At 32.5% G+C, this 27,878-nt stretch overlaps 2 protein-coding genes across 2 annotated transcripts; one reads left to right on the top strand and one right to left on the bottom strand.

Annotated features, from left to right (window-relative positions):
• The first annotated feature begins 345 nt into the window (after positions 1-345).
• LOC123692702 lies at positions 346-27,664 on the top strand. Its single transcript, XM_045637474.1, has 28 exons — positions 346-367; positions 449-592; positions 671-787; positions 918-1,037; positions 1,209-1,346; positions 1,962-2,075; positions 2,409-2,546; positions 3,039-3,139; positions 3,251-3,389; positions 5,012-5,161; positions 5,328-5,462; positions 15,648-15,728; positions 16,567-16,638; positions 17,777-17,872; positions 18,965-19,075; positions 19,957-20,025; positions 20,547-20,660; positions 21,937-22,044; positions 22,946-23,047; positions 23,456-23,539; positions 23,617-23,697; positions 23,956-24,045; positions 24,594-24,683; positions 24,797-24,874; positions 25,674-25,823; positions 26,600-26,719; positions 27,180-27,287; positions 27,549-27,664. Exons 2-28 carry the CDS (start codon positions 484-486, stop codon positions 27,662-27,664), a joined length of 2,931 nt encoding a protein of 976 aa, XP_045493430.1. The 5' UTR covers positions 346-367; positions 449-483.
• LOC123692562 lies at positions 12,049-15,102 on the bottom strand. Its single transcript, XM_045637319.1, has 2 exons — positions 14,517-15,102; positions 12,049-14,375 (listed from the first exon to the last, which is right to left on the bottom strand). Exons 1-2 carry the CDS (start codon positions 15,055-15,057, stop codon positions 14,212-14,214), a joined length of 705 nt encoding a protein of 234 aa, XP_045493275.1. The 5' UTR covers positions 15,058-15,102; the 3' UTR covers positions 12,049-14,211.
• Positions 27,665-27,878: the final 214 nt, after the last annotated feature.

Here is a 27,878-nt window from a genome sequence, read left to right as displayed (position 1 = left end):
TCTAAGTCGAAGGATTATACAGTTGCCTTCGGCCGTATGACTTCAACTAGGAACAAAATAAATAAAGGTAAATTAAATAAAAATATTATTCAATTATTCAGCCTCAAATATTTATAAAATATATGAAATTATAGATGTTAAGCATAAAAGTGAAGAGGATAAATTCTATAGAACCAGACAGCCAGTTAATTTTAGAAGAGTTATACCAAATAGCAACGGTCGAATTGATATTGCAGGTACCTAATTAATATTGAAATAATAATAATTGAAATAAAAATATACTTTTCTTTATATTGCCTTTTTTTCTTCAAAGGTGACCCGACAACCATAAATAAACGACCCAGGCCAGCACCTACTAATCGACCAAGTAAATAATAAATTTATTGAAATCCTTTTTGTAACTTTAAATCTAAATTTAAAGGCTTTAAAATGTGTTATACATTTTTAGAAGTAGATAAAAAACCAAAACCAAGTCATATTCCAATGCGAAAAGTCAACACTCTGAAGAAAAAAGCATCAAACGAAAAGACACAAAGCATCTTATCACAAAATAAAAATATACAAAGACTGCAAATTTATAATACTTCACCGGGTGAGTTTTTGAAATAAAACATAATATTTATTTTATATCAAACTAATTGTATGAAACTGATATTAAAGTAATAACTAGAAGTTTCAGATTTTTCAGAACTGCATGATGTTCCAGTCACTGTAGCTACAACGAGACCTATTCCAACTTTAGGGCAAATTTATGGCAACTCAGTCATTAATAGCGACATTTACAATGGTAATATCATATTTGAATGATCTTTTTTAAGTAAACATGATTAAAATCTAGCTACCCCTGCTAATACCACTTATTATTTATTTTCACTTTACTGATCATGTAAGGGGCTCAATGTACAATAATTTTTTAGATTTTTTCTTGGGTCCAGTAAATGAAAACTTAGAAGTTCAATTTGTGACCCCAGGCAATAGTAATAATATAAGTAACGTATCTCCTGGAAGCGGATTCAACATGGTCGATACTAATAAAGGTAGCAATCTTGTATTCTAAATTAAGGTTCAAGAGGAACTCTATATTATGATTTAATCAGGACTTTGAAACAAAAAACAATGAAGTTTTATTATCAACTCTTTTTAATTTAAATTAATTTGGTAAATGCTATAAAAATTCTATTCCTTCACCCCGTCATAAAATGTTCTAGAACAAGGGATGAGCAACCAACATTCTTCATTTACAAGCAACGCAAATCACCGAGCAAGATATTTCCAATCCACTAACGATAATGTTAGAGACTGGTTATCGTTTGAACTAGATCATCCCACGAGAGATAATGAATCAGGTACAAATCTTGACTTTTTCATTATTATTTAATTTATCATAAACATTATTATCGGTATTATCTCATAAAGATTTTATTAAATATTATTTAGGTTACCATTCTGATAGTCAGCCAAAATACACGTCAAGTGGAGCGAAATCAAACGGCTTTTTGGATCCCAGAGCAGAAATTATCAGAAAGTACTCACTTCTTTTCAATAACATAAATCAAACTAAGAAATCTGTGTCGACGACGGACATAGAGAAAAATACCGATGGTAAATTAACTACAAAAATTAGACCATTCATTATTATTAAAAGGCATGCATGTAAAATAATAAATTTAAATGCTCTGGATCGTCAAACTTATTCCAAAAAACACTGAAAAAAAAAGATCCTAGTATGTCTTTTTAGTGGGAAAGAAAATAATATTAAGTAATTATTAAAAAGTAAATTAATGACTTACGTATATTAAACATAATCAATTTTGCTGTTTTCAAAATCGTTCCAGTTATTTATAACTGGTAAGGATACCCTCAGGGTGGCTTACTCAGTCTAATTAAATATCAATATCAACAATAATTTACAATCACTATTGATTGCTTTTTATGGCATTCAAATTTTTATTTAATTTCAGCTAAATCGATGACAGTGCAAGAAACTGTGATATTAGCTAAGGACTCTAAAATAAAACCTGTAAACCCTTTGCACAAAATGAATACTGATACGAAACCGTTGAAGCCTCCCAACGGTATGTTCATATATCAAAGGCTTTTCTATATTTAGTAATTCCTCCTTTTAAGGGTTATGTTGATTTCAGTAATTTATGTTTTAACAAAATATTACGTATTGTCTTATTGTCATATTTTGTGTTCAAATTCAAATGGTTTTTTTTTTGTGCTCAATGTAATATAGATGAATAAGTACCTTATTCAAGTTAAATTTAATTTAAAGACGCCTTACGTAAGAGATTTTTCCAATACATAAAAATCTAATAACACGCCAGTAATACCTGTACAATATAAAATATAAACTAATAACTACGAAATATTTAAAATAATTGATCATCACATTATTTTTCCAGAATTCTACGCCACCTTCAAATTCCCGTCCACACCAAACCCGACACGCAAGAGAGAACCCTGCAACAGCATACAAGTTCCCTCATACATCGAGTGTCCTTCAGAAGTTCTGCAAAGGACCACCAACTTTGAAACAGACGGTATGAGGCCGTTGAGTTATATGGGTTGACCGGGTTGTCACATTCCTTTGAGATTTCCTTTGAGAAAGTGTGTTGGAATCATGCACACGTAACCCTTGCATTATTTTGGAGTCTAAACACAATATTATAATTTACGCATAAGTTATTTCAAAATCAGTGTCCGTATACAATCCCGAATTTCACAAATTTAACAGTGAATACCTAAATCTATATGGAATTTTAGAAGACACGTCGAAATACAAAGTAATAAAGTTATATAGAGCAACAAGTAGGGTCCTTTGAATTTTATGTAGAAAATTCATCCTTGTTTTGTAAATTTAATCACCACTGTTTACATTAAGCACAAGTAAACATACCACCAGCGAAATTTATGGGAATTATTCACCTATTACATGATATTGTGTATATTAAACATTCCCTATTTAAAATCCATTACCTAAACCTGATTTTTTTTTTTATTTATATTAATTGAAATAAACAATACTCCCCAAGGCAACGACACGTCAAGCACAGGGAAAGACGTGGACATACAAGACGATCTCTCCAGCCACGCGTGTGAACACCTGGACGACAGCAGCGATGCCACCGACCAGGTAAACCCTGATAATTTGACAAACAACTAGACTCACAATCGCTTACTAAAAGATCGTCAGAATTTCCACTCTCGTTCTCGCAACGCTCTTTTGACACGTTATGGTCACCAGTACGACTGGAGGCTGCCGAGCTCACAGTGCAGTGCCATATTCAAGTCATCTAAGTGCTCGGAGACGACGGATGGTTCCTGGAGACAGAGGGGTGACCTGTGCAAGCCGTCGAGCAACTTTTCGTCGCAGAAATGTGCAGGTTTGCGTCTATTAACCCGGCGTCATTGAGGTTGGGTCAAAATGACCCAGCTTGTTTATAATTTACAATATCTTTGTAATTACGTGCACGATTGTGCTGTTTTTTGTAGTAGCTGGAGCTAATAATGTACATTAAACGTTTTGGAAGTGAAATCCTTTCGACGTCGAGTATACTGGGAGCTACACGCGTGTATTTTCGAAAAAGGTAAATATGACCCATCCTCACAATTGATGTAACAATTTTGCGCCATGGCTAAGTTATTGATTTTTACTGTTGTGTATGATTTCTTGGTGTCTGCAAAATTTTTTTTTGCTTGTTTCTGTGAATTTAATGTTTTTGTTTGTCCAATAGGTACTTATTATAAAATAAGTACTATAAACGGTTAGAATAGAAAATATCACGTATCATGGCGGGTTTAGACTCTTGTCTGACTCAGACTTACCTTATTATGATGATGAAGTAGAAGAAGAGGATCATGTTAGAGTGCGGAGTGTGTTTCAAGCGGATAAAAGCGAAAACCCGAATTCAATACCTTTTACAATAAAACTAAATATGGGGTTGACGTCGCTGATGAACTTTGCGCCTCATATGATGTGATTCGTAACTCCAAAATGTGGCCCCTGACAATTTTTATGCCATGTTGGACACACAGGAATTAATCCTCTTATAATACGCCGCATAAATAAAAACAAATCAAAGGATAAGCGACGTAATTTTTTGAAAAACTTAGGTCTTGCTCTGGTCTTAGAAAATTTGAAAATTCGCCAGGAATTGATCGATTGCAATGAAAAATGGGCAAAAGAATCAGAGAATTTATTGGTGGATCATCAGAGGAGCCACCTGCAATTCCCACAAAAGATGTTAAGTGTGTCCGGAAATAAAAATAGTAAAACAAAACATTTTTGTCAAGCTTGCCCTAAATTTATTTGTCCTGAACACATCGTGGCTTACTGTATTAATTTCATTTACAATGAAGATTCTAAATAGCTTTGTTAAAGTTTTTTTTCTAATATATTAGACATAAATTTATAAAAATGCTATTTGTAACCAAAATTACTGGTTATTAGCGTAGTAATGACATGAAAACGTAAGAGGTCTATATTTTGTTCCTATTTTTATGAGTTTATGTCAAAGTTGATTAAAGTGAATAAAACGTTGGTTAATTACTATTTTTATTTTACATTATCAAAACCAGAATACCTATAACCTATAATAATAACACAGAATACTAATTTTCTTAAAAAGTTTTAAAATAACAACTATAAAATATATGGGTAATATTGACCCACCTCAACGTTCGCGTATCTGTTTTCTACCACAATGACGCCGGGTTAAGCTTGATGTTTGTATAAAAATGTTAATATTTTAACATGTTTGTTAGATATAAATTTATAATTATTTATTTGAATGCCATAAAAACCAAAAAATATAAATTCATGTTTGTTAGATGTTAGTAGATTCTGACACATATAGCTTGGTCCAATGCAGCATAACGGGAATTACTGTAACACATCTAAATATGTATGGTGGTTACTTCACATTCATGTTCGTATTTTTTTCAAATCACGTTATTGTAGAGAGATTTATTCCTACTATAATTTTACTTTAAATGGATGTTTTAGCGAATTGCAGTTATCATGAATATTACTATCATTACTGTTGGAGAAAAGAAGTGGCCATACGGGAAAATAATATTCAAAGACTTCGCGATTCTTTGGGCAAATGTAAAAAGTGTCAGAAGTATAGAAGATATTCAAATAAAAACAACAAGAGTAAGTCTCAAATCATAGATTATTCTATAATATTTATTTTTTTGGTAAATTCGATCCTTGATAATAATGATGGTTGCTTTGAGATCATAACACGTAAAGCTTTGGTTTTTATTAGTAGTAGCATAGTATTTATTAATTATTTTAATGTATTAAGACAATTTTTCAGTATCCAAACGATTTGTAGACTTGAAAAACCGCATAGTGTTTGGACGAGGGTGCAAACATCGCTGGAATCGCGTTTGGAAGAAAACCACACAGCGGTTCACGAAATGGTCGAAATCACCGTCTAAATTCGCTAAATGTAACTATATCCTATATTATTACGTATGCATCATCACTACATAGTATAAAACAAAGTCACTTTCCGCCGTCTATGTATAATCAGATCTTTAAAATTACGCAAAGGATTTTGATGGTATATTTCTTTAATAGATAGAGTGATTCAAAAGAAAGGTTTTGGTATAATATAATTTGTAAGATTGTAGACAAAGCGAGCGGAGCCGTAGGCGGAAAGTTAGTTTATATAATAAATTCATTTTAAGGTATAAGTTACTATCCTACTTATATTGTGTTTAAAAAGTCCCAAGTTTTTTCTGTGCGTTAAAACCTGACATGAATATATTATAAATAAACGGGTCGGTAACTTGTCGGTAACTGTGTTTAAAAACAGTTCATGATGTCCTTGTGTTTATTGTTCTCGAGTTTTTACGAACTTAACATTATTCCGTTCAGGATATTTATAAAATAGACTCCTTAAAATAAACGTCTCACTCCTAATATTACTTTGAACGTTTAACTTTACCCCAAAAATATATTTTTATTTCCATATAAAAACCAATTGCGTACACTAATATTCTGATATTGAATAAAATAACTGTTCTCTCGATATAATAATATCAATAACAAAATAAAGGTGTCTCAGAAAAACTATGACTGAATGGTAAAATGAAATTTTCTCGAGGATCGACTCAAACTGCTGATCTTATTTACGTCTAGAGGACGAAAAACTGAATATCAATATCGTGTGAAAATCTTATTTGGAGGGAATCGCACATTGACGTCTATATTGAATCAATCTCAGGGAGAGTATGGTTTGGAGAGCGCAACTTATGAGACCCACTTACCTACACTATGTATAACTATCTATATAAGAAGAGGATATAATAAAATAGCATACCGTTTGACCATTGAGAATTATTTTTTTATTGGTTACCTAAAATCAATTTATATCTTGCTACGGTCTACGAATAAAGTTTACGAATTAATCCTTCGAATGTAGATTATTGAAATGAATAAGATCATCATACTCACATTATTTATCATCAACCAGATTTTATACTTCCAGTATTCCAATAATATTAAGGGACATAATATTTTTTGTCTATTTACTTTTAAAATACCATAATAATAATAATAATAACCCCCCGATGTATCTCTACGTTGCCGTCGTGGAGGGGCTTGTGTGCCTCAATGAGCACTAGAGCTATGCCAGCAGAGCTACTCATGCTGGACAGGTCTAGGGGGAGAGGTCAGACTAAAAGAGGTACAACCAATGTTTTTAGCCCGGTCACAAGCTAAAAATATGGTCTTTTCTCACTTCTTCTTTCCCTTCCTTCTTCCTGTTATTTCACCACTCTTCCCATACTCTTTTCTTTCACTTTATTTCTTTACTTTCTCTCTTTACTTGTTCCTTCTAATGTCTTAATTCACTATTCTACTCTTACCCATACCACATTAATTATCTCGTTAGATAATATGCGATGCGCCTTAGAAATAGAGTATTACCCCAGGCGGGTACCAAAGCTAACCGCGATGGAGAATCCCGCCCCGAGCCAACGAGCTCGGGCTGCCCCTCGTATTCTGGGGGGGGCACCGTATCGCCAATTGTCTCTTGTCCAACCGCGACAACCCAATCTGTAGAATCAATATCATGTTCTTCACCTTCGTCATTGTTTTCATCAGTACCATCATCACCACTCTCATTGCTCCATTATCAAGAATCAAGCTCATCCAATGTATCACCTTCATCTTCATTACAATCCATTGGGGATGTTGTGCAGGAGGCTACCTCAGCTAAAGTTACTGCACCCGCCCCAGATGGAAGGCGCACACGTAAAACGTGGACCAAAGAAATGAACATTTTCATCATGCGCCACTATTTCATCCTCACAAACTTAGAATCAAACACAAGAACGTACCTGACACCATTACATGCACGTTTTACTGCGGAATATCCTGAAATGAACGTAGGAAAACAAAGAATAGGAGATCAACGTCGTGCTATTGTTCAACGCAACTTCCTTACAAAACAAGAAATTAATAATATCAAGGAAGAAATTAGAATTCTACTACAAAACCCTACGCCCGCAGAAGTGAATGCGACTACAGAGCACACCCAACAGGGCAGGATCAGATGGTCAGATAATCTTAACGAAACCATAATGAGAAGTTACTACCGACTCACAAACCTTGAAACCGATTTAACTACTTACAGACCTTTACTGCATCAGGATATAATTACTAAATGCCCTTCAATAGCTCACCTTTCAGTACAAAGAATAGCTGACCAACGCAGGTCTATTGTCAATAATCACCTTTTGTCCATTGATAGATTAAATAGAATTAGAGAAGAAGTAAGAAACGAATTAAATACCTCAGCTTTACAATCACAACATATAGATGAAAATATTTCAGTTTCTACAATTCACCCATCACAAATACACAACGAACACCAAACTTTGCAATCAACACAAACCACCACAAACGATGATATCACAAATCCAATGCAAATAACAGACGACCCGCCAAGTTTAACTCTGGAACTCGCACAACAATTAGAGGACATGTATGCAGAAACTTATAATAAATTTAAAGATTCGAACCCGACAACCCGGCCTTATATACCCAAACTAAAATCCTCTAAAAAGCTATCATCCATAATTAACCATCTGAATAATGTAACTCTCCCAAACATATTTACACCTGACACTAGCTTCAATATAATACAAACCTCTATTTATTGTGCGGCATATACTTCAGCTAAATTTTATGGGGCCCGAATTAGAGACACCAGCCTAAATACCATAAAACCACAAGCACCTTGGTGGCAAAGACGATTAGAAGATAGGATAAGCGAGCTTAGAGCAAATATAGGGAGGCTTACTGAATACGCTAGGGGTATTAGGTCACCGGCTTTGGAAAAGCATTTGTCTAAGATTAAACAAAAATACAAAATACACACTCAACATGAAACTCAAAACACTGACATAGCACACTTTCTTGACACACTGAAACAAAAATTAAACGCCTTAGCAAACCGATTAAAAAGATATAAACTAACAACTCTCAGAAAAACACAAAATAAACAATTTGCCAATAGTGAAAAACTCTTTTACAGGAAACTCACACAACATCAAAGTCAACGAGAAAATAGCGCAACTTTGCCTACCCCTGAATCTCTAAAAGCATTTTGGTCAAATATCTGGTCTAATCAAATTGAACATCAACACAATCACTGGATAGAAGAAGATAAGGAAAGATTAAAGGATACACCAGAAATGAAATTTGAACAAATTCATATAGACCTTTTTAAAAATGTAATAGCAAAAACTCATAACTGGAAAGCTACTGGAACCGACAATATACACAATTTCTGGTATAAAAAACTTACATCCACACATGAATTACTACTCAAACACATTAATACATTCATTAGCTCACCCGATACCATGCCACAATATATCACACAAGGTATTACATACATGTTACCAAAAGATCCATCAGACACATCAAACCCTGCAAAATATCGCCCGATCACCTGTTTACAAAATATATATAAGATCATCACATCAGCTTTAAGTGAAACAATACATAGACATATACAAGAACATAATATTTTATCAGAGGAACAAAAAGGATGCCGAAAAAACAGCCAGGGATGCAAAGAACAACTTACTATTGACGCTGTAGTATCAAAGCTAGCACTCAAACAAAAACGTAGCATTTACACTATGTATATAGATTATAAAAAGGCTTTTGATTCAATTCCACACTCCTGGCTACTATACATATTAAAACACTACAAAATTAATCCGATAATCATTCATTTTCTAAAAAACATTATGCTTAACTGGTATACAAAATTAAAAATATGCAATTTTGATAAAACTACTGAAACCGATTTCATCCCCATAAGAAGAGGTATTTTCCAAGGAGATGCCTTAAGCCCCTTGTGGTTTTGCCTTGCCCTTAACCCACTATCCCACATGCTTAATAAAAATAACATAGGATTTAAAATAACACACAATACAGAAAACATAACTCTTTCTCATCTCATGTATATGGATGATATAAAACTTTTTGCAGGCACGCTAAACGAAATTCATACCCTTGTCGATATTACGCAGATATTTTCAAAAGATGTATGCATGGAATTCGGAATCGATAAATGTAAAATCCAATCAATCAATAGAGGGGTGATAGAACATAATGTGTACCAATTAGCGAATCATGATACCATAGAAACGGTGGACCCCGCTGAAGGGTACAAATATTTGGGCTACTACCAGTCACAAGAAATTCACCACAAAGACACTAAAAAACTACTTCAAGATAATTTCAGACAACGACTACATAAAATATTACACACCCACCTCAATGCTAAAAATACTATTAAAGCCATCAACACTTTTGCTATCCCCGTTTTAACATACTCGTTTGGGATCATACGCTGGACAAAATCGGAACTTGCTACGCTACAAAGAATAATAAATACTACAATGACAAAACACAGAAAACATCACCCTAGAGCCTGTATCCAAAGATTGACCCTACCTAAAATTGAGGGTGGTAGAGGAATCATAGATATAACAAACCTCCACAATAAACAGATCACACTACTTAGGGCCTTTTTTCATAATCGCTCACACCAATCACGTTTACACCAAGTTATATGTCAGGCAGATACATACACTCCACTTACACTCTCCGACTTTAACAAACAAATAAACATAATCACCAAACAACAAAAGATAGACTTATGGACCCAAAAATCTCTCCATGGCCGACATCGTCTGGACTTGACCAATCCAATAGTGGACAAGGTAGCGTCAAACGCTTGGTTAAAGAGGGGTGAACTGTTTCCCGAAACAGAAGGCTTTATGTTAGCAATTCAGGATCAGATTATAGACACTAAAAATTATAGGAAGTACATTATTCGCGATAGCAGCTCCAGAAGTGACCACTGTCGACACTGCCACAAGCAACCGGAAACGATTCAACACATAACTGGCGCATGTTCATCCATCACACAAACAGACTATAAACACAGGCACGACCAGGTAGCAGCTATCATTCACCAAACACTCGCCTACAAATACCAACTAATAACGGAAAAAGTACCCTACTACAAATATACACCACAAATAATTTTAGACTCCGCAGATTTCAAAATTTACTGGGACAGAACAATACTTACTGACAAAACCATACACCACAATCGACCAGATATCACACTTCATGACAAGAAAAATAAAACCGTATATTTAATAGATGTAGCAATCCCCAACACGCACAATCTTAACACCACTCATACTAGCAAACTGACAAAATATACAGACCTGACTATTGAACTTAAATCTCAGTGGCAGGTAAACACAGTCAAGACAATCCCAATTATAATTTCTAGCACAGGCGTCATACCGAAAACACTCCACGCTAGTCTTAAAATCTTAAATTTACACCCACTTACTTTTATACTTCTACAAAAAGCTGTGATATTAAACACCTGTAGGATTGTTAGAAAGTTCTTGTCAATTGACTAATTTTAAGGTAACCATAGTTGTTTGGCCAAAAGCCCGCAACCTTGGTTATATCCCCAGTAATGGGCGAGGTATTTTTAACCTAAAAAAATAAATAATAATAATAAAGCTTTTATTCATTCCTTTACTTATATCTAGTTACAAATTTTATTTGTTGTTAGTGTGGTTAGTATAAACATTCTCATTTCTCTATAACAATTCTATTTTTAAATATTAAATTAAGTGTTAGTAAATTAGAAAGATAGTAATATGTAATCAGATATAATAAGGACCGCTTTTTGCGGTAAAAGCCTCCTCCAATTTCTTCCACTCATCCCTGTTCTTAGCTAATCTAGTCCAAAGGGCACCTGCGTGATTTTTGATATCATCACTCCATCGTGTGATTGGTCTTCCCCTCTTACGCTTTTTATAAAAAGGTGTCCAATTTATCACCGAATGTGACCATCTATCGTCTCTTAATCTGCACAGGTGACCTGCCCACTTCCACTTCAATTTACAGACATACTTTACTGCATCTTGAGCTTTCGTTCTTTTTCTTATATCACTATTTCGGATTCTATCTTTAAGTTTGATATTCAAAAAGCTTCGTTCCATGCCCCGTTGGCAGATGCTAATTCTGTTTAAATGCTTTTTTGCAAGGGGCCATGTTTGACATGCATACGTTAGGCAAGGTGTTAAACATATATCCATGGCTTTAGCTTTTAGTGGAATTGGCATTTGTCCTTTGAAAATCTCTTTCATAGCCCAATATTTATTCCATGTTTGCTTGACCCTTCTTTCAATTTCTTTTTCGTTGCATAGCTTAAATGAGATAAGATGTCCGAGGTAAATATAGTCTTCAACATATTCAATGGGAGTTTCATTTATTGTGACTTGTAACTGCTGACTGTTTGTTATAATCTTGGTTTTTTCCTGATTTATATTCAAACCTGCTTTTTTGCTATATTTATTTAGCGATTCTATCATTGTTTGCAATTCCCTTACATTTTCTGACAACAAAACTATATCGTCTGCAAATCTGAGGTGCGATAAATATCTTCCATTGATTTTGAGACCATATTATGACCCCCAATTTAGCTGGCTGAAGATATATTCCAGTACTGATATAAAGATTTTTGCTGAAAGTGGATCCCCTTGTTTCACACCACGGTTAATCTTAAATTTCGGTCCTTGTGTATCTAATTTTACTCTAGCATAGCTGTTCTCATATATTGTTTTTATAATTGATATGTATGTGTCGTTGACACCTTGGGCTTTTAATGCTTTCCATATAGTACTATGTAAGATAGAGTCAAATGCTTTTGCATAGTCAATAAAGCATATATATAAGGGTTTGTTGTATTCTTTATACTTCTCTATTAACTGTTTTACTGTATGTATATGGTCAATTGTAGACATTCCTTTCATAAAGCCCGCTTGTTCTATGGGTTGCTTTTCATCTAAGATATATGTCAGTCTTCTTAGTAGAGTTGAGGTAAATACTTTATATATGCATGGAATTAAACTAATCGGTCTGTAGTTACTTATAAATTTAGGGTCTCCTTTTTTGTACAATAAAATTATATCTGAGCATAGCCATTGTTTTGGAAATTCTATTCTATTTAGAACGAGGTTGAATAAATTTGTCAGAGGTTTTACTATGTGTGATTGGCTCGCTATGATCATCTCATTTGTTATACCATCGGGGCCGGGGCTTTTTCCTGATTTGAGCTTTTTAATAGAAAGTTCCACTTCACATTCTAGGAAGGGCGGGACATCATCAAACTTTTTGTTATATTGTATTCTATTGGTCATAAAATTTTGCAACGTTTTACTTGGGTCTTGATTTGTATTGCTGTATAAGTTTTTGTAAAACGATGTGGCAACATCTAGTAATTCCTTTCTGTGTGTGGTAACAGAGCCTGTAGAGGTGCTTAGATGTGTCATTAATTGTTTGGTTCTCTCTAGAACTTTGTTCGCTTTCTTTATTCCACCTGTTTGTTTTAAATGATTTTGAAATATTTCTAATCTATATTTTTTTAAATTTTCCTTGATTTTTTTATTAATAGTTCTGTATAGATGTGTTAGTTTGGTTTTTTCTTCTCGGGTTTTATGAGTTTTATTTCTTAATGTATGTTTCTGTTGTTTTAATTGAATGATATCCTCAGTAATTATTTGACATTTTCGTGTGGTAGAGTTTGCGTTTGGTTTTTTCAAACATTTCAGCATATTTTTTTCAATATCGTCATAGAGGCTCTGTACCGAATCATATTCTCCCAGACATAGTTTAAATTTACTTTTTAATGCCTCATAATCAATATTTCTTGTTGTAAATTGTGAGTAACGTGAACGCGATAATTTCCTTGATTTGGTACATAGTGTCATTCTTACCATGCGGTGGTCACTTGGGTGTATAACTCGACTTATTACACTCAAATCGCTCACATTTCTATGTATATTAGTAATGATAAAGTCAATTTCGTTTTTTACTTTATTATTGGGTGCCATCCATGTCCATTTTAAACTGTTTGGTTTTTTATAGATTGTATTTAATATCTTAAATTTATATTGAAAACAAAAATCCATTAGACGTTGGCCTCTACTATTCCTTTTGCCATAACCGTATATGCCTCTAATCATTTCCTCGTTATCCTCTGTTTGACCTATTTTTGCATTGAAGTCGCCCATAATTATAATTTTTTTGTTACATTGAGATATTGCGTTTTCTAAGTCAGAATAAAATGTTTCTAGTTCTTCTTCACTCGAGCTTTCCGTAGGAGCGTACACTTGTATAATACTATATAAAGTACATAATATTTTAATTTGCAATATTGCTACTCTATCGGATATTCCAATAAAATTAATAGTTTCTAAGTATCTTTGTTTTTTAACTAGGAATCCTACTCCTTTCTCGCCTTTTATTTTTCCATAGTAATATAATATGTAGCGACCTCTATTTTCTATTTTAAATCCGTTTCTTCTTACTTCTGAAATACCGATTATATCCCATTTTATAGGTGATATTGCATATTCTAATTCTAACAGCCTGACTTCACTTGCTAGGGATCGTACGTTAAACGTGGATATGTATATATTTTTTATTTTCATGTTATTTGGAGGGTTGTAGTCTACTGCCCCCGCGGTGACTAACCGTTGTGGGGGAGGTGTATAATTATTAACCTTTTGACATAAATATTTATTATTTGAGGGGGTGAATGATGTTTTTGTCAAATTGGGGGGCTTTATTAATTGTTATTCCGAATCTGATGAGATAGAAGTTGTTGGTTTGGGTAGTAGTAAGCTTTTATTTTTGTTTGTTATATAATTTTTTATAGAATATTGGTTACTCTGAGATGGATAGGATCGAACCTTATTCTTCTTGGCGATTTGTTGTTTCTTATTGCTGTCATGTTCACCTGAATGGTACGGGGGAGTTACTTCCAGTTCTCTCTTCTTTGTATTTTTATTATTGTGTTTAAAGTTGTCTCTGTTTTGATTATCTCTGTTACTTTGTTCTTTCACAATTAATTTGTCGTAACGAATGTATGCTATTTTACCACTTTCTCTCTCTTTATGAAGCTGTTCTTGTAATTTTTTTCTTATTTCAAGTATTTTTGGTGGAAAATCCTCCTTTATGTAAATGTTTTTATCTTTTAGATTATGTTTCATTTTCATTATGCATAGTTTTTTTCCAAAGGTGCTGAATGTGACAATTACAGGTCTAATTTTATTTTCAGTTCTTTTTCCTAATCTCTTAATGAATTGCAGCTCAGTCTTATGACAATTTATGTTCATGTCCGACGTAATTAAGTTTAAAATATTTTTTTCTAAATCTTCATAGCTTTTTTCTTGTTCTTGTATTCCAAAAAATGTAAGGTTTCTAATTCTCATACATTTTTCTATTTCTAACAATCTGTATTCATTTTCAGTATTTGTTTTCTTCAATTTTTCGATGTCTTCTTGAATAGTTTTAAATTTTGAGTCTATGTTTTCATTAATTTTATTCGTAATCCTTTGTTCTACTTTTTTTAAAGATTCTTCGGAGTCGTTTTTAATATCAATTCGTAATTCTTTTATCAACTGTTCTATATTCGACATCTTAACGCCCTCTATTAGAAGTTCTTTGTATCAGTACTTACCTATGTGTGGACTTTATTCCGTAATTAGGGATCTATTCGTTAGAGGTCGTTATCCTAATTACGTTGCGTTACTGATTTTTTCGCTAGATGGCGTTGAAAGATAAATGTTTTCGTTATTCTTAATGAGAATGATTATGCATATTTTCTAATAATGTCTTATTTGTAGAATTATACACTTCATGGAATATGCTCGCACTTTGTAAAATATTATGAAGACTTTTTACGATTTACTCAGTTTTAATAACGACGTATCACTTGCACTTAATGTTTTGAAGAGTTAAACTGTCATTTTGAACATCAGCTGATATTTTCAAGTTTAAATAGTCCGATTTGTAAATGTTTATTCACTTTCCAAGGGTTTGTACACTTTTATTTGAATTATTCCACCAAAGTTCTATTAAATTCACGTACTTTTCACTTTAAAACGCAGTAATAACATTTATAAATAATTTTTAATAACGGAGCACAATTACAGTTGTGTTTACTTCACCGCGCCCTCTATGGGAATAAAATACCATAACTTTAATAAATCTCTTGTATTTCTTCTAGTTCGAATGATGCATTACTTACAACGCTACAACTTAGATAACGCCGTCGTCCAAACCACTGTCCTAGTATACAACGAAAGAGGTAAAAAAACAAATTATAATATCTACCTTTTATTTCACAAGAGCGGGCAAAGAAACTATTGAGCATTTACGGATCCAGAATACTAGGCTCCTACGAATAAGTTGCTTCACTACAATTCATAGTATAAAACAAAGTTGATTTCTCTGTCCCTATGTCCCTTTGAATGCTTAAATCTTTAAAACTACGCAACGGATTTTAATGCGGTTTTTTTTAAAGATAGAGTATTTCAAGAGGAAGGTTTTAGTATATAATTTATTAGGTTTTAGAAAAAGCGGGCGAAGCCGCGGGTGGTAAGCTAGTATATAATAAAACAGAGGACTGGGATAGGTTAGGGAAATGATATGAACGAAAGACAAACATTTACATGTTAATATTTCATGTCTGTGACCTATTGTGATTTCTGTGAGCGTGTGGTCTCCTCAGTGCAGACTTGACCCAGTTCGATTCCCACTTATCCGAAGAAAAGAAACTGAGAATAATAATTTACAAAAACAAAGTGAAATTCCATGTTACACTTAATTTAATTTCATGTTTTGTCTTTGGAATAAATATCGGCTGATTACTATCCACGACGCATCCATTTTGACATTGAAATGTTAGGATAAATCGCGGAACCCTCTTGAAACTCAGAATTGAATTTAAGCGTATAATAAATACGTGGCAAAATCAAACGCTCGAAGGGTGGATGAAAAATTCTCTCATCGTTCCGCTGACATTATCTTAAGAGGTTTCAAAATATAATTTGACGCATTAGCACGGCCATTTGAGACGAAGATCGGAGTACATTTCCTCGTAATTCTGCGGATATTGTAACCCATGACATGATTTTACTTTTTAGGGACGGACGCGCTGTCAAAGGGGCAACGGTCTGCCGCTATCACTACGAATACAGAAGTTAGAAATGGATCAAGTATGTTTTTCTAATAATCTAATAGAAAAAAAAGACGGGTTGCACTCCGGGAGTGTCGGCAGAAGTGAAAACTTGATTATTAACGTTCAGCATGTTTGATATTTTGGAATGGTATCCGTCTTACGCATGGAATATAAGGGCTAAAAAAAAAAGTCCGTCTTACGCTTTTTCGATCAGGCCACGTGTCCTGACGCGAGTTTTAGATTTTATACCCAACGCCGCTAAAGAAGTTTTCACTTCAAAAATCTATGCACTTGTTCCTATAGATAAGTGTATAAATTAATTTAACTACTGGGTATATTAAAAAAGGGAAACTCGAAAAAAACGGCCATCCAAATTTAAACTGGGATGAGAAAAGAAAATATGTACATTCCTACACTTAAGATTTATGAAGCAGTCTTACTAACAACCCCAGTTTCATTGAATTAAATTTCATAATTAAAAATTCAACATGCTTAAGGCGAATTTTCCAGAAAAATTTGTTGACTTTTATACCATATTCATAATAACAATATTATTGAATACACAAAGATAATATTTAAAATTTCATTAAATCTTCCAACGTTTGAAACATGTAATATCTATACCTTATAATATATTACATGTTTACAAATAGCTCTATGACAATAGGAAACCATATTTTTATACATTCATTGGCTTCACATTATTTGAAAATATTTCAAACAATATAGAGATTAGGAAAAAAACATTCATTATATTAGAAAAGCACCATCCACGCGAGATTTTGTTTCTGATATTTACATTTATGTCAGGTACGTATTACATACGAATATTGATAATATTATAATAACAATCCATAGAGTTTCGATAATTATCCATTGAATTGTGAATTCATTGAGATCCAGTGAATTGAGTTTTATTATTGTGCTTTCACGCGTAACACAGCTGAGATATTCAGAATATTTTAAGCACTTATACATTATAATAAGAGATACAGGTAACAATTGAATGAACATGCGAACGAAGCCGCGGACAAGTCATATTATGTAAATAAGTATAGATGTTTTAAAAACTTTAAACTTCACAATTTAGTTGTATTTAGAGAGTTTAATATTCAGAGAGTAAAATTTAGAGGAAAATTTTCGTAACAATTATTTTAAATATTGCTATTTTCCAGTAGCCTGTACAACGTCAAGAGTCAAAAAGTGTACAAGCTCTTATCCGAATCACGTTAATGTTGGCCCATCGGAATTTTCATTCGTCAAATTGACGAGTAAGTTGAGTTTTACATTATTTTACATTGTCCCCATGTGTGGATACAACCCATAAAGAGCAAGAGAAATTGAATACTTTTCAAATGATTTTAAACGTGATTCAGTAAATTATTTCATGTTAATTTAGACGTTTCAAGTATTTTAAAGCAAGCGCGGTCAGTCTTCCCTTGATAATGTCGTTTAAAATTCCCAAAAAATTCTTTAGGTAATTTTTTAACCTAACGGCTAACCTAACCTATGTTAAATAAATACGATCGTTTTGTTCAATTAATTTAGCCTTTAATTTTTATTACATTTAAGTAGAGTCACGTAGAAGAAACTACGAAAAATACTTCCAGAATAGTCCAAAGTAATACGACACGTTTGTAATTTCCCCCGATGCAGAATCAACTCGATTTCTAGATATAGAACTATGATATTCATTTTAAATTTTTGGATAACAAAATATCCATAAATTGCTGTTAGAAAGTCTCATAACACAAAGTTTGTAACTAAACTTACAGAAACGGTCTAACTTTTTTTTTTTTTTGCGAACATTCGCTTGTCTGCTAGGTGAATAGGATGACAACCAACCAATAGGCACACAAAATTTCATGACAATTGGTCCAGCCATTTTGGAAGACTATTGTAACTAGCATTGTAACTCGATAATTTTAAACATATAGAGCAGAGAAGATGTATTTACGGCATTTGACATCTATTTCACTCCGGAATCCTCTTGACCTACTAATAAAAGATCGGAAGACATTCTGTGAGTTTATATCAGGGATGAACAAAAAATTAAGTGCCTTATCAATAACAACTCTACATAGAATACAGATATGTATATGAGAAATATTATATTTAGATTAAGCATTAATAAGTTGATTTAAGTTGATAAGCGAGCTGTACTTCACCGCCAGACGAATAAAATATCAAATTACAGTTACGTTTTAAATAATAGCTTGAAGTGTTTAAAACTAATTATTGTAAACGTATAATATAATATTGTATAATAATGATCCACTGTATTGTAATACCTGTACAAGGTTGCTAATATGATTGAATGTTTGTATGCAATAAATGATTTGATTTGATTTATTCTTTTAAAGAATTACCAATGGTGTCTCAAACAACGTCGGTGGAAAAATCGTCGCCTTTCCAAGATTTGAAAACGTTCAAAGAACTTATTAAACTTATGGATCAATCAGCGAAGATGAGATGTAAGATTGATATTAAGTATTTTATTTTTTAATACTATGTAGCTTTTCTTAATAGGTAAGTAGTTCACAAATATGATCCTTAAATTTTAAGACTCTGAAAAACAAATCCTATTTTGTATAAAGATAAGCACTCACCTGAATATTATATGATGTATTAAAATAAATATAACGTATACTTTATTAGATTCTATGGTTGGTTGTGCAATAGTAATTATTGTCAGTAATTATTTATGCAGTAGGTAAACCATTTTTTCCAAAACCTTTAATTGTATATACGACTTTGATATATAGCTCGCATGTTTTATAATTATTTGCATTTTACTTAATTGTGTAATAATAACACAATAATTTAACCAAATTTAATTTATTTTAAACACCTTATATAATAAATTATTTTTTATGCTATCATAATTTCCTTGAAAATAATTCCATCTCAGTGAGCAACGTACCTTATAAAGGTGTAAAAACCTCAGATAGGTATTCATTGTCACCTTTAATAACACTTCTAATTTCGCCACGTTCCTCTTGAAAGATGAATAATGCTAAGGCGGCAGGACGACAATGACTCTTGTATTTTGTCATTTTTTCCCACACTTTTAGGGTTCCATCCACCCAAAGGGTAAAACGAGACCCTATTTCTAAGCCTCCGCTGCCTGTCTGTGTCCAGGCTGTATCTCTGTGAGCTGAAATTTTCACAAATGAAACGGAAATACCGTTTCCGCTATAATAAGAAATACTAAAGAAAAATATTAACGATATATACAATAATCGTGTTTTTTTGTATTTTTTGCTTGATAGCAGGGAACCGTTCGTGGGCGAGTCCGACTCGCACTTGGCCGTTTCACTTCGTTTTTTCCAACATTTTTACATTTTTTTCCCAGTGAGTCGTCAACTCAGTAAGTCGACGAGTTATGTGGTTATTCCGAGTGACAAAGCCGAGAATGGGACAGGTATTCAATGTTGTTTGTTTGTATAGTTTTATATTTGTTGTGAAAATGAAAATGTTGCTTATTTCACATCCGCCCCGTAGATCGCAGTTCTAGTATTAATTTATAATTATTGTTTGCTACGTATTATTTCGTAAACAACATAAATTGATTCTTCTTTTGATGGTATGTTTGAAATTTTAGTGCTATCCCGCAAGACATCATAATGTTTCCATTTCCGCAAAATCCCTGGATTACAAAGATCTCTATCAGTACCTATTGCTGATTTTATTCCAAACAATTTACTGCCTTCTTTTAAATACTTATCCCCGTATTAATTTATTAACGATAGTTAATATTTCCAAGCTACATTCAAAATACGAATTAATAAGGCTAAAACGAAGCCTTTTATTTTTTATCAACTAAACACCGGTTTCTTATACCGGTTCTATACCTGCAATGGCTGTATGAACCTTCAATATTTCCAAAGAAAGTTTTAAAATCGAATTAACAAATAACGACACGAAAAAGGTTATTATTTTCAGTTACAGAATCCCTTCCACCGCTAACCAATAAGATAACGAGCACACTGCTACACTTGAAGGACCAACTACCGCAAAACGTGTGCACACAGATGATTATAACTTGTAATAATGCAGGTAAATAATAAAAAGAGCGTGTGTGCCGAGCACACGTGTCAGAAGTGAAACTTCTTTGGTAATATTCAAAGATACCAATTTCGTCGCCTTACTCCATGACGTGACGGTATTGCCATGACGTTTCACTTCAATAATAATTATATTATAAAGCTAGCGAATGTATGTTTGAATGTCTGAAGTTTTTCACACAGTGCCGAAACTACAGACACAGTCTGTATAATTGTTATATAAAGTTTAGACTCCCTTACGTATAATTATATGAATATTTAGAAGGCACTGTGATTTTTCAATATAATATACAGTGTTATTATGTAGACCCAATTCCCTTCGAGCATAATATTGACATTACAATAGGATTATTCTTCATAGACCACTTGTACCACAAAAGAAAATATTATAACACAAGAGGCGGAATTTGTTTACAATTTTACATACATTTTTTCTTGTAAAATTTAGGTCAATTAATCTCCTATTTGATATAAAACATATTCTAAAAACAAGAACTATTATCAAACACAGCTTTCCGCCCGCGGCTTCGCCCTCGTTTTCAAAGAAAAACCCGCATAGTTCCCGTTCCCGTGGGATTTCCGGGATAAAACCTATCCTATGTGTTAATCCAAGTTACCCTCTCTATGTGTGCTAAATTTCATTGTAATCGGTTCAGTAGTATTTGCGTGAAAGAGTAACAAACACACACATACACATCCTCACAAACTTTCGCATTTATAATATTAGTACGATACAATTGTCTTAACTATGAAATGTATAGCTTTATCTTACATACAGTGTAACCCGAAACGTAGCCCATAGATTAATACTGCTCCTTTCTATATTTCCGAATCATAAAGCTGTTAGACGCTTCCATGGGTCCTATATCATCGAATATTGTACTATTTGTCCGATGTGAATCATTGTTTAGTTTCCCGAGCCCTAGATAGTGTGAATCTTATTGTTAGTATCTAGATGTGTGTGTGTTGGAGTGTGAGTGTGAATGATGAAGATATAGGCCTATGGTTTGATATGTTAGTGGATGATACAACATAATGTAATAACAGCTTTTGAATTTCACTCGAAAACTTGACAACATACAACAATTGAACATACAACTTAGAGACAACAAATATTGTGTAAGGTTTTTGTCATGGTCAATTTTATCTACAGGTAAATTAAAATTCATTAGAATTAATGTTTATGTCACCTGTAAAAAAACATCGTTTGTTCAATTCAATACGATGATTACTTTTTCAATAATTATAATATGTGATGTGTTTCATAGCCACCGATATAAAATTCAATCCAACATTGGAGGCATCGGCTACAACATCAGAATTATACTGCGATTCAAAATTAACCGAAGATTTTACGTCAGAGCACAAATCAATGAGTAAGTAGAATAATATTATTCACTTATTTATTCATATCATAATTATACTTAACGAGATGGCATATCAGCTGTATACCAACTATCATCTATACTAATATTATAAAGCTGAAGAGTTTGTTTGTTTGAACGCGCTAATCTCAGCAACTACTGGTCCGATTGAAAAATTATTTCAGTGTTAGATAGCCCATTTATAGAGGAAGGCTATAAGCTATATAGAGGTATCATCACGCTAAGACAAACAGGAGCGGAGCAATACGGGTGAATTTGCGAAGCGATTTAAACCTTAAACTAAAAACAAAAAACAAAAGTATGTCCCCTAATTTCGACATGTATGTCTATGTTATTTAATTTTTATTCTTTATACATATATTATAATAAAAGGAAAAATCGAATAGATAGAACCAAAATCACATAATAATTTCATTGCTCAAAGCGATTTCTATCACATTTTATGAACTGCGTTAATACCTCAAATCGTTATGACGGTGTCGGTTCGATTCCGATATCGTAAAAAGTAATGGTTTGATATTCATACAATTATTATTCGATGTACTTTTATGTATCTGAAGTATGAAAAAAAAATAAGGGTTACTGTTACTAATATTGTTATATTATAAAAAGAGATGGAACATTATGTAAGTTTGTTTTTAGTAGTTAGATGAATTTGTAATTTTCCTTTTATGGCCTTAATTCATCAACTGATTTGGATAAATTTGAATGTAGATATAGTTTAGACTATGAAGAAGGACACATGAAAACAAGGTTAAGGCTTTGAAATAGAGCAATGCATTTGTAGGGGCAATGGAATACATTTAAAAAATTCAAGATAATTATTAACATAATTGTCAATAAGGATTATCACCTTTCTAGATAATAATTTATAATAATATCCTCACAACAGTGAAATCGATGCGTATAACTCCAGAACCGTCGAACACCAAAGTATCAACGGGCACGATAACTTTCGACCCGGGTTTCCTCAATACATCTAGTACTGTTACAGGTAATAACTGTTTGTTGTATATATGTTTAAATAGATTAATAATCTTGACAGGCAGAATTGTAACACCCTGCATAGGTAATGGGCCCTCTTCACAATCGAAAGCGTTGGCCCAACAAATGATCGTCGATGTTTCCTACCATTACGGCGATTATGAATAAACATTTACAATGATGGCCGATTATAATAGACATTTAGGCCCTCTACACTATCGCTATTTTTAAATGTATTGTTTGCCTTTATATTTCTATTTTTAATGCAATAAAAAAGGATTTTCATTTCATTTAATTCGATTCTCAAAACTGACACAATCAAAATTTACGAAGTTTAAATAAACCTGTCATATATAAGTATGCCAAGAATAAGTATGTAGATCCTTAAAGTAATCAATAATAAGTAAAATTGTTCCAGATACTGTAATACCTTGCAAAAGGCTTGAGAATAAAGGCTTTGCTACGTTGACTACACCCAAAGGAACTGTTTTATCGTGCACCGGTAAATAAAATTAATATTTTTTTTAATAAGTGTTGAATGAATATACTTAATATTTATTTTTATAAATTGCATTTCAGGCACAAAGATAATATCAGTATCATCGGTCAATCTTCAAGCAGATTCCGTATTTTACAATAGGAAGTATATAACAAATACAGGTAATTAACTATCCGACTAATATTATAAATGCGAAAGTTTGTATGTTTTTTACTTCTTCACGTGAAAACTGCTGAGCCGATTTTCATGAAATTTGGCACTACATACAATATACCCCGCAACTCACGGTATGTTGGCCTAACATTAAAATTAAAATTATTTTAACTTAATATTATGATGTACGCAATTAAAATAAAGTATTTTATAATAAAAGATGATGATTTATGAAAATACGTAATAATTTATGAATTATTTTTCAGCAATGTCCACGAATTTGATATCGACGCGTAACATGGTGTGTCACACGGCGCCGTCTCTCTACCAACATACACTGAAAGACGCGTGTTTAGGTAACGCAATATTTGTATGGTTTTATTTAAAAAGTAATTTAATAATTAAAATATATTTAAGTACTATTCCTTATTAAAATTATTATTGTTAATAAAATGAAATAAAATGACAAATTGTAATTGAATTGTAATGAACATTGAACGCTGTAATTTCCTGTAATTAAAGGTACAGTAGATTATGTATTTTAATAAGATGTAATAAACGTGAACTGTGTCCTTTGTTGGAAATTCTATAATAAATAAAATAAAATAAAATAAAATGTTCAGCTGTTTGATTATCAACGCTTTAACTTTGGCTTAGATCCCAAGATGAGAGTAAAAAAGCTTTTAACGTATGTTCTATAACTTTGGGAATTCAATTATTTTTTTTTTATTTAATTGTACAATTTAACGATCAGCGATAATTCTAAATATTAACGACATAATGCGGTGAAATATGAGCCTGTCGCTTCATTAATAGTTGGTCTAAAATATACCTACGGCTTCAGTACATCAGTTCCAAATACTTAGGAGCTTTTGATTGTATTTATTTTTATTTATATTTGTAGGCATAGATATCGACGCCGGATATAATATTATGAAGAATGATGAAACTACGTCCACGACAGATATAACAAAAGCTCTTAATTTTACAATTGGTGAGTTAATTAACAAAAGTAATATTTTTACAACACGTTCATGTTATGATATGAAACAAACAAATTATTCTCTTTAGCTTAATAATATTAGTATAGCTTTTCTGGTGTTTTAGGTGTCTCTACAACCAAACTTGTAGACAAGTCATCTTTCAACTGTGGGTCGCCGAAAGCTCAACGCAGTTTTAATGCAGGTCTGATTACGTTTTTAAATCAGTAATGTCGTAGTTGTTTTATGTTATTATTTTACACCTCTTTTTAGATGCTTTTAGAATAAACACTACACCATTTATCAAATTTCCTATCGATTGCTAAAATTTGAGTAAAACATAAAGATAAAATTTACCCTAAAGCTTAACAAATTTTTATTCTAGAAAATCAGGTTATGTTAGGTAATTTTATCGAAATTGTCAAGACATTACCTAAATCCTTCGTATGTACTTAACCAAATTTATGAGGTCGTATAACTCGGGCTTAGGGAAAAATACCAATTCTATCGTATCTAGTGAAAGAATCAAACTTCAACTTTCCGTCTAAAGTTAAAAAAACCTTTATTTTGACAGATTATGTAAAGGAGTTTTTTTTATCTCTTATAATTATATACAAAATTTTTGTCACGGTATTTGTCAGTAGTTAACCTCCCCCGAAACTGCTTGACTGAATCTCATGAAATTTTGTATGCATATCGGATAATTCTGAGAATCGGCTAACATCTATATATTTCACAAGCGGTCCGCCCTGGCTTCGCCCCTGGTACATATTTACGTTTTCTCTACATAAGAATTAAGAACCATCCTAGTACTTCAAGGAATATAATATAATTATCGAAATCGGCTCAGCCGTTCACACGTGATGCCGTGACGTGAAACGGGTTTCATTTTTATATATATTTCATAAACCCCAAAGTGATAAGAGTAAGCCATAACAACCCTTGCTGGGACAGCTAGGCCTTTTGAATAATTTTTATGATATAAAATTCCATATAAATTTCAGATTTTCGTCCAAGCATGCATTCAATGTCGACCAACACAGAGTGGGCAATACAGTCACGGGCGCTAATCATTTCCAACGTAGCCGTTACGGAGGTCCGCAATACAAACATGAATGACGCTTTCGTTCAGTATAGCGATAAGGAGAAGAATGGTTAGTTACTTCATAATTAATATACAATAATTAAAAATAAAATTTAGGTATCAGTAATAATAATAAATAAAATAAATAAACAAGCTCAATTTTCTATTGAAACAATTGTCCTGGCTGTATAGCTAAAAGCCATAGACTCTTGTGAAAGGATTAAGAATATTTTCGCGCGGGAAAATGAAATAGTTTAATAGGTTTTTTTCACATACGTAATTTTTACATTTATTTTTAAATAAATACCTAATATAAATTAATATAATAAAATGAATTACTATATATAATGGCACCTAATCATTTGGCTGTATAGATAAAAGCCATAGTCCAAATTGCGTTTACGCGCGGGAAAATGAGCTCTAGAAAAAAAAGAAGAAAAAGCTATGTTCCATTTTGTTCAGTTAATTAACCGACTTCAAAAAAAAGGAGGAGGTTATCAATTCTATTATTTTTTTTTTTTTTTTATGTATGTACACCGATTACTCCGAGGTTTCTGAACCGATTTACGTGATTCTTTTTTTGTTCGACGCGGGATGGTGTCGAATTGGTCCCATAAAAATTTTATTCGGATAGGCCCAGTAGTTTTTATTTTATGAGCATTTTTGTCTGTAGGTATTTTGTAAATTTTGCAAGTGCAAGTTTGAAGTCGGTTGTTTTTAACGCAGTTATCACTTGTTTTACTGATTTGTGTTTCAATTAAAAAATTATAAAGTAAGTTTGTTTCGTTTAATAATGCTGTAATTTGTGTATTATTTTTTGAGAAGACAGCTGTGTTTTATTTAAAGATACTCCGAAATCAGTGGATTCCGGGCGTATCGGTCGCAGCCGCCTCATGTCGGTGCGAATGCTGGGCGACTCTTTCTCAGACGTGGACACGCAAGCTAAGCCGTCTATGGCAAATGCAGGCAATTTTACAAATATCTTAATAATAATTCAACTATGGTAATACGTAGAAAAAAATCACGAATTTTTATCTTTGAATAATACTGAATATTCGTAACCTGTACTAATGATGAGTAGGAACTCATACTGCACTACTTATATATTGTAGGTACCTAATTGTGAAACTAGAGAACAGAATTATGGAGAATCATAACTCTATCACGCAAAAAGAGATGATCGATTCAGTATGAAATTTGAAATAAAAATATATTAATAACTGCAGTCGTAGTAGACTTGGTAGGTTAATTTTTATGGGAGCAAAGCCGCGAGCTCGAATTAAAAGGGAAAGTACTTACATACTTTTGTTGTCTACGACAAAATTTTTGTAATAATCTGAACTTTAATATTGCTCGAAATTTTACGACAAAAATGAATGCATACATACGAATACATATTACATAGCAATCCATCTAATTGTTATAGAAACACATACGACGCCGAAGGGGATCGTGTCGGCGTCTATGCTAACGTCTCACTTTGCGTTTGATAAAACTGTCAATGTGATGAAAGCTTCTAAGGAGAATAATACAGGTTTGGTCCTTTATTGCTGAGTAAACTTATAACGTCTGAAATTTTAATAATAAACATTTCTTCGAATATTTAGAACCATATTATTTTTATTTACATTCTAATATACTGAGCTAGTTAATTTCAGTTTAATTTGTGTGGTTATCAGTTATGTGTTTTGTCTCCTTCCATCGTTATAAAAATTGTATTTATATGTACCTACATATTGTGTACTTTAGATTGGTCAATTTAGCAAGCCCTTAAAAATGTTATATTTACAAACAGATACACCAGAAGTCAAAATAAACAAGACGTGGAGCAATATACCATCTAGATTGGAGAAGCAGACTGACGCGCAAGGTTTGTGTAATAATGTTTTTTCACAACTTACTCTATTTTAACTGACTATCAAAAATAATAAGGTTCTGTGTTTAACTGTAGCTACATTTATTAAAGTGCTTCATTCTAATGTATTTCACCGGCATTGAATATTTCCATAAGTCATTGTAGATCCTTAATAAAAGCAAGTTAACTACAATAAAGTTTTTCAATATTTTTTATTTAATAACTGTGATTTCTTATACCTATTATTGTTTTAATATACAACTTTTGCTC

Source organism: Colias croceus, chromosome 6 (assembly GCF_905220415.1).
Source record: "Colias croceus chromosome 6, ilColCroc2.1".
Classification (NCBI taxonomy): domain Eukaryota; kingdom Metazoa; phylum Arthropoda; class Insecta; order Lepidoptera; family Pieridae; genus Colias; species Colias croceus.
This window is presented reverse-complemented; position numbering and strand designations above follow the sequence as displayed.